The sequence below is a fragment of the Marmota marmota genome, unplaced genomic scaffold, assembly GCF_001458135.2.
Source record: "Marmota marmota marmota unplaced genomic scaffold, marMar, whole genome shotgun sequence".
Classification (NCBI taxonomy): Eukaryota; Metazoa; Chordata; class Mammalia; order Rodentia; family Sciuridae; genus Marmota; species Marmota marmota.
In genome coordinates, this window is record NW_025999896.1 from 488,187 (window position 1) to 499,176 (window position 10,990).

General features: G+C 44.8%; 1 protein-coding gene across 4 annotated transcripts; it reads right to left on the bottom strand.

Moving 5' to 3' along the window:
• Positions 1-4,741: 4,741 nt before the first annotated feature.
• Positions 4,742-8,059, bottom strand: LOC107157967 (asialoglycoprotein receptor 1). 4 transcript variants are annotated; one of them, XM_015504379.2, is made up of 9 exons: positions 7,844-8,059; positions 7,464-7,552; positions 6,324-6,440; positions 6,124-6,219; positions 5,974-6,045; positions 5,679-5,765; positions 5,446-5,597; positions 5,263-5,369; positions 4,742-5,132 (listed from the first exon to the last, which is right to left on the bottom strand). In XM_015504379.2, exons 2-9 carry the CDS (start codon positions 7,531-7,533, stop codon positions 4,976-4,978), a joined length of 858 nt encoding a protein of 285 aa, XP_015359865.1. In that variant the 5' UTR covers positions 7,534-7,552; positions 7,844-8,059; the 3' UTR covers positions 4,742-4,975. The 4 variants fall into 4 exon arrangements, with proteins under 4 accessions (XP_015359865.1, XP_015359866.1, XP_048653900.1 ...); XM_015504380.2 differs by having other exon boundaries at positions 7,848-8,040; XM_048797943.1 differs by lacking the exon at positions 6,324-6,440.
• Between the last annotated feature and the right edge of the window lie 2,931 nt (positions 8,060-10,990).

The window sequence follows — 10,990 nt, forward strand, 5'->3', positions numbered from 1 at the left end:
TTGTGTACTGGTCCTAGAACTCAGGGGCACTCAACCACCGAGCCCATCCCCAGTCTTATTTTGTATTTCATTTAGAGACAGGGACTCACTGAGTTGCATAATGCCTTGCTTTTGCTGAAATTGGCTTTGAACTCATGATACTTCTGCCTCAGCCTCTGAAGCCACTGGGATTACAGGCATGTGCCATCATGCTCAGCTATATATATGCATTCTTTTTATTTTTTTACAATACTTTTATTTTATTTATTTTTATATGGTGCTGAGGATCAAACCCAATGTGCCTCACTCGTGCGAGGCAAGCGTGCTCTACCACTGAGCCACAAACCACAACCCTCCCCTCTGACTTTTTTCAATGACTGGGTATAAAAAGACAGGTCACTGATGTTCTGAATTGAATTTCTCTAGTTTCTAGGGATCGTAAGCAAGTCTTCTGCAGGCTCCCTGTTCTATGAACAGCCTGTTTCTACCCTTTTCCGCTTCTCTGATAGGTCTCCTATCTTCTTCCTCTCTGTGTTCCTTCTTTGCTGGATGCCTTCCATTTGTTCCTCCAGACTCTCTCTACCCTTTTCTAGTTGTTCTGTGGCCTGGAAGGCTGAACTGTATGACTGCATCAAATTGCTCCCTTGCCATCTGGCTCCCAGGTCTAGCAGGAAATTGGAAGGAGGAAAAGGGGAATGAGGATGTTGCCTCTCAGCATGCTCCCTGCTGTGGGCTGGCTGCCTCCCACAACTAAAAGTCACAGTTCCTGTTGGGAGGCCCTCTACCTCTGGTCCCACTCTGGGGCACCTGGGTTCCCGTCTCACTTCTTGTGGCTTCCTTAATCCTGCTAACACCTTTACGAATAGTTCTTTTATTAAAACATCCTTCAATTACTCATTTTGAGTATGCCATGTGTTGCTTGCTGGGAGCCTAACTGAAACCGTGTCATTGAACTGAAATTTCTAAATTTCATGCGATTTCAGCAAATTGTTCTGGCTTTTCGGTATGTGCTTTGGAGGGCTTATCAAAAAAAAAAAAGTACTTTTAAGTCCTTCTAGAAGTCCTAGGAATATAGATTTCCTTCTCCCTACTTTCTGTTTGTTCTCTAACTTTCATGTTTAGGTCTTCAATCTATTCAGGATCCAGCTATGTCTGTGGTGTCAGAGATGGATCCAATTTTATTTTTCTTAATATAGAAAGCCAATTTCCCCAATATCTTTCCTCCACCAATTTTAGTTGCCTGCTTTTTTGTATATTAAGTTCCCATTGACCCACAGGTCTGTCTCTGAGTTCTTTTTTTTTTTTTTTTAATGTTGATGGAGGGCTGGGGTTGTGGCTCAGTGGTAGAGCACTTGCCTTGCACGCATGAGGCCCCTGGGTTCAATCCTCAGCCCCACATTTTAAAAAATAAATAAAAATAAAGATATTGTTGTCCATTTATAACTAAAAAATTTTTTTAATATAAAAAATAAAATGTTGATGGACCTTTATTTTATTCATTTATTTATATGCAGTGCTGAGGATTGAACTCAGTGCCTCACACATGCTAGGCAAGTGCTCTACCACTGAGCCACGACCCCAGCCCCTGAGTTCTTTATTCCATACTATTAGTCTATTTGTTCTTATATAATTGCAGTACTGTTTTGTTTTGGTCTTTATTTTTCTTTGTTTGTTTGTTTATGTGTTACAGTAGTGGAGATTGAACCCATGGGCTCTCTACCACTGAGCTACATCTCTAGCCTTTTATATTTTTTTGAGACAGTGTCTTGCTAAGTTGCCCAGGCTGGCCTCAAACTTGCAACCTGCCTGAGCAGCTGAGATGACAGGCTTACACTACTTCACCCAGTCATATTTTTTGATTGCTTTGTTTTACGGTACTGGGAATTGAACCCAGGGTCTCAAACACGCTAGGCAAATGCTCTACCACCAAGCCACACATCTCCAGCCTTCCAGCCCTACAATTGCAATGCCTTTTCCTGTCTTATACGGTTTGTTCACAGCAGCAATAACAACTCTGTGACAGAGACTTCCAAGAGATCTCTAATATCAATTCTCCCATTTTTTTCTAAACCAGGAGTCAGCAAATATTTTCTGTAAAGAATCAGATAGGAAATATTTCAGGCTTTCCTAGCCACACAGTCTTTATCATAACTGTTCCACTCTGCTGTTGAAGCTTCAAAGCAGTCATAAAGGATACATCAATAGACAAACAGTGCAGTGCTCCAATAAAACTTTATTTACAAAAACAGGTGAGTGCCAAAATATGTTGACTCCTGCTCTACAAAAATAGAATTCCCTGAACTTTTCCTTGTGGAATAAAGAGTGCACCTCTCAGAACCATTTGCAGCTAACTGTGGCCCTGAGACTCACTCTGATCCAAGAGATGTAAGCTGACAACTTCCAGAATTGTCCTGTTGACAGAGAAAGAAAGTGTGCTGTTGTCCTTCTCTTTTCCCTGGTCTGGAGTGTGTCGTGACTGGGGCAGGTGTCTTGGAACATGTAGTCAAACAGCAGTGAAGCAACAAGATAGAAGCTGCCAAAGTCCTGAAAGGTTTTATTGTGCAGAGGAGCTGAACTTTTGCTGAGGGCTTTTCTGTATTGTGTAATTTTATCTTTTATCGTCCCTTAATCGATCCTTCTATACTCCCTAAATCTATCATACTAACCAATTTTTCTGATGTTAAATTATCTGAATTCTTGATATATATGCTACTTGAATATGATATCTCATAATATGCTGATTTGATTAGTTAATTTTGATAGAGGAGTTTTATATTTCCCCTCATGGTAGTGAAAATTCCCCATTAGAAATTTATTAAAAGGTGCTTTATGTCCCAGTATTTGCACCATTTTTTTTAAATGTCTGGGAGTACTTGAAAAGAATGGATATTCTGCAGATGATGAGTGAAGTGCAGTGAATATGTCCATTAGGTCATAATAGATTATTCTGCCTTCAAAACATCTGTATCCTAAAGGTTTTTATTTTTTATTTGCTTGATCTATCAATTACTGAGGAAGATGTTTGATCATCCTTTTACAGAAAAAAAAATATAGGTTTTTCTATTTTTTCTTTTTTAAAAAAAATATTTTTAGTTGTAGATGGACACAATACCTTTATTTTATCTATTTATATGGTGCTAAGGATCGAACACAGTGCCTCATGTGTGCAAGGTAAATGCTCTACCACTGAGCTACAACCCCAGCCCTCTATTTTTTTTCTTGTAGTTCAAAATTTTGTACTTCAGAGGTTTTGTGGCTATGTTATTCAGTGCATACATACTTATTACTGGTGTTTCCTGTTGAATTTTTGAACATTTTATCTTTAGAAAGTGGCCCTCTTTTTCTCTAATAATACTTTTTGTTATAAAGTATACTTTCTTATGATAGTTTATTTCAATTAGAATTTGCCCCAATATGTTTTTCATATTTTTGTTTTCAACTTTTCTGATTCAGATGTGTCTTTTGAGCATGTAATTGGATTCTAGTTTGTCTGGAAATGTCTGTCTTTTAACAAGACAACTTAGTTTTTTACATTTAATATAATCAACAATGTATTTAGATACATAACTGATCCTTTATTTTGTTTTTTATTTTCTTTCTTTCTTCCTTTTCCTGGTCCCGAGAGATTGAAACCACTGAACTACATCCTCAGCCCTGTTTTTTTTTTTTTTTTTGAGACAGTATCTCACAACATTGCTTAAGGTCTCCCTAAGTAGCTGAGGCTGGCCTTGAACTCGTGATCCTCCTGCCTCAACTTCCCAAGTTGCTGGGATTACAGGTGTGCCCCACCATACTCATCCCCAGCTTTTTCCCTCTTTTAATTTTGAGTCAGGGTCTCCCTAAATTGCCTCAAACTTGCAGTCAGCCTCTCAAGTCCCTGGGATTACAGATATGGACCACTGTGCCTGGCTGTTGATACATTTTTTACAGGATGTACTTTGCTCTCCATTTCTAACTACTATATTATGGTCAGAGCACTGCTTGTTTTTGAAATTAGCATATGTCTTGTATGTGAGCAAACACTCTTGTCTATTTTTGTTACTATTTCCAGAAGTATCTGTAAAGTCCTAATTGTCCTCACTCCCAGGCTTGACTGTTGATTCTGTTAATACTGATGCTTCTCTTTCAAAGTCCTGGTTGTCCTCATATGTTTGGTGACTCAGGTTGTATGTATTCATGGTATTTGTCACCTGTTTATGAATGTGACTTCTATTTAATGCACTGAATATAATAGATGCCAGTGAGTTTTATCCAAAGTGTTTGTTTGTTTGTTGTTGTTTTGTGGTACTAAGAGTTGAACCCTGGGCCTCACACATGCTAGGCAAGTGCTCTATCACTGAGTTACTTCCCTAGCCTTTTTTTATTTTATGGAGTCTCAATAAATTACTGTCTGGCCTCAAACTTGTAATTCTCCTGTCTCAGTCTCCTGAGTAGCTTGGATTATAGACGTCACCATGCAAATGGCTCATTTAAGGTATTTGAAGCACTCAACAACTTGGGGTGGTTCAGATCTGGAAGTATTGCAGCAGGTAGATGGTCCCCACTAACAAGCCTATCTTGTGGCTGAGTTTCATAGAACAGAGTTACTTGCCTAAGCTCAACACTTGCAAATAACAAGGCTGGACTCCTACCCAGACCATCTGGCCCAAAGCCCATTCAGTTCTCATGATACCTCTACCTGTCCAGGTCTTCCTAATGCCAACCAGGCCGCTCCCAGTTCCTAATGCCCAGTAACCAGACAGTTCATAGAACGTTTAAATATATTTCTCTTCCTTTTACTCTAAAAAAAAAATTGTCAATAATAAGCTTCACACTGCTGAAAGTGTCATGGGTTGCCATCACCCCACCCTTCCAAACAACACTGTACACTCACCCCTCCCCTTACATCCTAGATGAAAATCCCCAAGACAGTGCAGACCCCCACATAGGAGGATTTCCAATCCCAGACCTCAGCAGCTCAAGGCATTGAGGAAATAAATTAGGGGGAGAAAGGCTCCTAGTTGGTTTTGCCCAGCTCTGTCTCACAGACCCAGCGGTAGGGCCTCTGGCAGAAGTCATCATTCCAACGGCCATCAGGGGTGAAGTGGGCACAGTCCTCGCCTCCTCCCAGCCCATGTCCATACCAGTCATCTGGCTGATCTGGTCTCCAGTTCCTGTAGACAGGAGACAGCCAGGTGCCCCAGGAGGTCAGACTCAGCCAACATCCCCAGGAGCCCCCTCCCCCTGGAGCCAGAGGTTGGGAAGGTGCCAGACACAAAGCTTTGAGCAGTCACACCCACTCACTTGAAGCCTGTCTCATAGTCAGTCCCATCCACCCATTTCCAAGGGCCATTTTGATCTGTTAGACCCATCCAGGTGTTCAAAGGGCCCATGTGGTGCTGGACAAATTTCTGGAAAGAGAAGAGAGGAGTGGTGACCTCTCCCTTACACAAGTCAGTCTCCCAGAAGTGCCCACCAGGGCCTCACCTGCTCCTTCCAGGAGGTGATCACTACCAGATGAGAGTTCTCCAGCTCGCAGTACTTGTCAGCCTCCGGCCAGGGCCTCCCAGAGCTGGAGAACCAGTAGCAACTACCTTCATGTTCCACCCAGTTAATGGGGCAGCAGGTCCTTACAGAGTCTGAGAGGGAAGAGGGAGGGTGAAGAGCCTGGAGCGCTACCTGGAAGGGGGGCAAAAAGTGGGGTTGGGTGGCCCCCTCACCATTGCCCTGGAGGACAGCCATCTGACAGCTCAAGCTTCGCAAGTCAGATACAAACTGCTTCACATGGAGCAGCAAGCTGGAGTGTTCTGGGGAGACAGAGGACAGAAGGGGAGCAGGAGGAGGAGAGTATGAGAGGGAAATAAGGTCAGTATGAACATGAGGGGCGGGATCTGTCATTTCTCTGGGAAGACCAATCACAGATGCCCCTGCCAAGAAGCCTTGGCTTGGTCTGAGAGTTGCACTCCATACCCTGCACCTACACATGCACACACACACACACACACACACTCTGACCTTCACTCAGGTCCTGCTGTTGTTTTTCCAGCTGGGACTCCAGCAACTTCATCTTTCTTCCCACATTGCCTCCTGGGGGAAGAGACTTGCTCAGTGTCCAGATGTCCTAACCATCCCCCTGCCCCAGCTCCCAACCCTAATCCCCCTCACCCTGGGTGCTCAGGGCCTTGACCTCAGCCTCAGTGCTCACTGTGAAGTTGCTGAAGGTCTTACTCAGGGCCTTCAACTCCTCCTTCAGCTGGGAGTCTGTGCAGGAGAGGCCATGGGGATGAAAACAGGAGGAGACTGTGTTCACCAGCACTGAACCCATCACAATATTGCTCCCTTCCCTGTCACCCCTGGGCACCCACTTTGGGATCCAATCACACAGACAACCACCAGCAACAGAAGGCTGAGACTCAAGGAGAGCAGGAGGAGGCGGGGTCCGGAGCAGAGCCGCTGCAAAAAAGGCTGAGAAGGAGGTAACCCTGCAAGAGAGAGGATCAGGAGCTCAGGGACACAGGCCAGCCTGGAGTAGGTGCAGGGCACTTGGTGAGGAGCAGGCTAAGGCCACTCTAGTAGACTAGGAGGAACCATACAGATTAAGAAATCCAGGCAATGGGCCACTTTGCAGGGCCAGCATAACTGGAGGTGGGGAAGGGAATAAGGATCCCCAGGGGCGCAAATCTTTGATCTTCCCTAGCATTGCCAAAGACTTGAGACTTTGCTGACACCTAGTGGCATTACTGTGACACTGCAGCTAATGAACCTCATCAGAGGCCCACCTAGGGGAGTCTGTCACTGTGCCCCCTGAAAATGAAGAGGTTTCTTCCTCTCTCTGTGAATACCACCCATCTTCATGTGCATGCAGACAAAAGGCAGGGTCTCGCTCACCCATGAAGAAGAGAATGACACTGAGTCTGGTCCCTGTGAACTGGAGTGTAGGGGCCTCCCCTTCCCGTTCTCTTCCCCAGTACCCACCATCCCCACAAATGATTCCTTTTTGCTCTGGAAGACCAAGAAGTGGGGAGAGGGAACTTATTTTGGATGCACGAGGAAAGGGATTCATCCTTCCCAGAGCAGAGACCTTCTGCCTTTTTACAGGCTTCCTAACCTAACCTCTTTGGCCAAGCTGATCCTGACACCGCGCCCACCCACACACACTGTCCAAGCCTCTCCACAGCTGTGTTGGAAGAGGAAATGAAGAGGGCACTACCTTCGAAGAAATAAGCCCACCTCTCCAACTTCCAGTTGTTCCCATACCTTGGATTCACTCCCTACCCAAGATCCTGAGAATTGGGTAACACAGTAAGGAAGCTTGGGCAGCTGTCACCAAGAAAGGGACTCTAATCCCACAGCCTGCACCTCCCTTAACATGTGGGTCTCGACCACCATTTTCCATGTGAGTGCGTCAGACCCAAGGACAGAACCAGGTGTCACAGAAAAAAGCAGACTAAGGGGGCAAGAGGTTCCCAAATACTCCTGTTTCCGATGGGAGAGGTGTCCCTCACCTCTTCGGAGCTGATGATGGTCATTCTCCTCATTGTCCAGGTGCTGAAGATCTTGATATTCCTTCGTCATGATAGGCCTGGTGTTGGACCTGGGACAAGTCAAGGCCAAGGTTGGAACTGAGTTTGGGGCTGAAGGGAACAGGGCCTAGAGTGTGGGATCTGTTCCTTTTTTACCTCTGACCAGTGACCCAATGGAGACTCTTCTTTCTTTCATCCCCTCCAAGGCCTACATCCAAAATCCATCCTCTGCCATTTTTCCACCCAACCCCACCAACACACACACACACACACACACACACACACAGAGAGAGAGAGAGAGAGAGAGAGAGAGCCCCTTCAATCACTCCTTCAACTGTTCTCTCTCTCCATCCCCATTTTACTTGCTGAAGTTCTGTAGGTCTGGCTCCCAGGTCCCTGGATGCTATGCAGATCCCAGGCTAAGAAAGGGGCTGAAACCTGGAGAATTGGAGTTGGTGGCCAGCCCTGAACAGTGGGAGTGGAGAAGGCAGGGTCCATATGAGGGCCCTGGACCCGTGTGTCTGTGTGTATGGGTGTCTGTGTGTCTGAGCACGCAGAATCTGGCATCTCTAGTGTTTGGGACTTTGGACAGTAAACAAAGATGGAAATAGATTTGGAACTTGGGGGTGGGAGTGGGGGATGAGTTGCCTCTGCTCTCCTCCCCAGGGAAGGGGAATCTTCTGACCTGTCCCCACACACACCCACAAGCCAGTCACCTCACACCTCATTGAACCCTTTAGGAAGAGGAGCAGGCCTGGGGGCGCTGGGATGCTCTGTGTTGTTTCCCCCTCTGTCTCTGCCCTTTTCACTCTCCACCTCTGAATTTCCCAGAATTGTTAGTGTCTCCAAATATCCCTGACCAGGATCAGAGGGACCGACCAGTTCCCTACTCTTGCCCAATTCAGGTCTGTGACCCCGGAGGCCAGCTCCCCAGCCTGCCTAACCTGACTCCATGTCTTTTCTGCAGAGTCTGAAATCCTTCAAGCAGCATGGAGGACAGGGGGCAGCGGGGAGCCTCAGCTGGTTTGATGCTGAAGAACTTCCACTGACTCCTGCTATGTATCCCAAGGCTTTTCACTCATTCACTTTTCTTATAATCCCCCAACACAACCCATTTTGCAGAAGAGAAAGCTAAGGCCCTGGTTGGCAATAGCTTGTCAAAGCAGCAGAGGAAGGACTGGGCAACCTGGCTCCACCCTATGTGCTGCCCCCAGAACTGGGCTCCCGTTCCATCCACACATTACAGTCCTGGGGCCCCAGAGATGCTAAATCATGGGCTTCAGAGAGGGTTGTCTGAATTCAAATTATGCTAAGTGGAAATTAACATAATTTAAATTATAGAAACTGGGCAACATTAAAGATGCTAACAAGTCTCCCTTAAGGCTCCAAATGTGAAATTGTACAAATCCTGCTTTGCAGATATTTCAAGAAAACTAGACTTGAATTGTCTAGATTATGTGAGAGATTCAGGAACACATCACTTGCATAAAGAGTGACAGCTCTGTGTGTGCCCTCATTTCTCTGTGTCCTGAAAACCCTTGTGTTTGTTTACATGCCAGTGATTTTGGTAACAATTGGGTTGTTAATTTAACACTCTCTGATTTTATCACTTACAATCTGGTTTATTCAGGCCAACAAGTCTATGCTAATTCAGTCAGAATACTGATTACCCAGTAGGTAGAGACTGGCAGAGAACACAGGAAGGTCGGGGAGTGAGGGAAGGTCCACCTTATTGGTCTGGATGCTGGTCATGCGGTGATGTTCAGCTTGTAAAACTGCAGAAAGCCATATACTTACCAACTGTGCATCTTCTTGTTTGCATTTTGTACTGAAATAAGATGTTTTGAAATCTGTTTTCTACCTTATAACCATGTTCTCCATTTATTGATTAGACCACTGTGCTTGGACTACTGCTAAACATGTATATATGTATCCATATACATATATACATATATACATATATGCATCCATATTAATCTTTTTATTTTGTACTGAGGATTGAACCCAGGGGTGCTTAACCACTGAGCCACATCCCCAGCCCTCTTTAATATTTTATTTACAGACAGTGTCTTGCTGAGTTGCTAAGTGTCTCACTAAGTTACTGAAGCTGGCTTTGAACTTGAAATCGTCCTGCCTCTACCTGAGGAGCCACTGGGATTTCAGGTATGAACCACCACACCCAACCACACATATTAATCTTTATGTTTCTATTTAGAGTTATATGGTTTATAATGTATTTAATAGGTTTGTGCAGTTGTACATGTGCATTAGTTATCTTGCTACAAAATAATTACTCCAGCCAGGAACAGTGGTACATGTTTATAATCCCAGCAATTTGGGAGGGCTGAGGCAGGATCTCCAGTTTAAGGCCATTCTCCATAATTCAACAAGAACCTGTCTCAAAATTTAAAAAAAAAAAAATTAAAAGTTCAGTCTGAGGGTGGGGCTCAGCAGTAGAGCACTTGCTGGCATATGAGAGGTTCTGGGCTCAATCCCTAGCATCACAAAAGTAACAATAGAAAAAAAAATTAAAGGGCTGGGGATATGGCTCAGTGACAGAACACTCCTGGGTTAAAAAATCCCCAGCATATTGGGCTGGGGATGTGGCTCAAGTGGTAGCGCACTTGCCTGGCATGTGTGCGGCCCGGGTTCGATCCTCAGCACCACATACAAACAAAGATGTTGTCTCTGCCGAAAACTAAAATGTAAATAAAATATTTTTTAAAAAATCCCCAGTATAGAAAAAATAATAATAACTACCCAAAAACTTCACAACTTAAAACAATAAATAGTGATCCTCTCACCCAGCTCCTGAGGGTCAGGGTGCAGCTTTGCTGACAGATTCTGACTCCGGGTTTCTCACAAGGGTGCAACCAAGGTTTCAGTCAGGGCTATGCTCATTTGAAGACTTGAAAGAGACTGGAAGATAACTACCAAGAGGACTCACTCACATGGTGGGCAAGTTAATGCTGGGTGTTGGCAGCACTTGGTTCTTTACCACAGGACTACTTGAATGTCCTCACAACATGGCTGCCAGCTCCTGCCAGAGTGAGTAAACCAAGAGCACCATTCCTTTTATGGCCTAGCCTCAGAAATAACAGTCCATCATTTCAAAGCTATCTTACTTGTCTCAGCCCTACTCATTGTAGGAGGGAATCACACAAGGATGTGAGTCTGAGAAAAAGGGATCACTGGGAGCCATCTTGAAGAATGAGTGAACACATATTAAGGGAACACGTGCTCAAAAACATTTTGCTGGCAGGGACATGTGAGCAACTCATTTAAAGACTGTGACTATAGATTATGGGGCCCATGAACAGTTGCAGGTAGGATAGTGCTAGGTCAGATCTCTGACTGAAAGATGCCTGGCCTCTGTGTAGGAGATAGTTCAGAGGTAGGTGGCTCAGAGGCAGGGAGATCAGTCCAGAGGCTGCTGTTGGTCCTAGTGGGAAACTACAAGAATTGAGGCCAGACAGGAAGAGCCACATGGACAAAACTTTAGCAGAGGA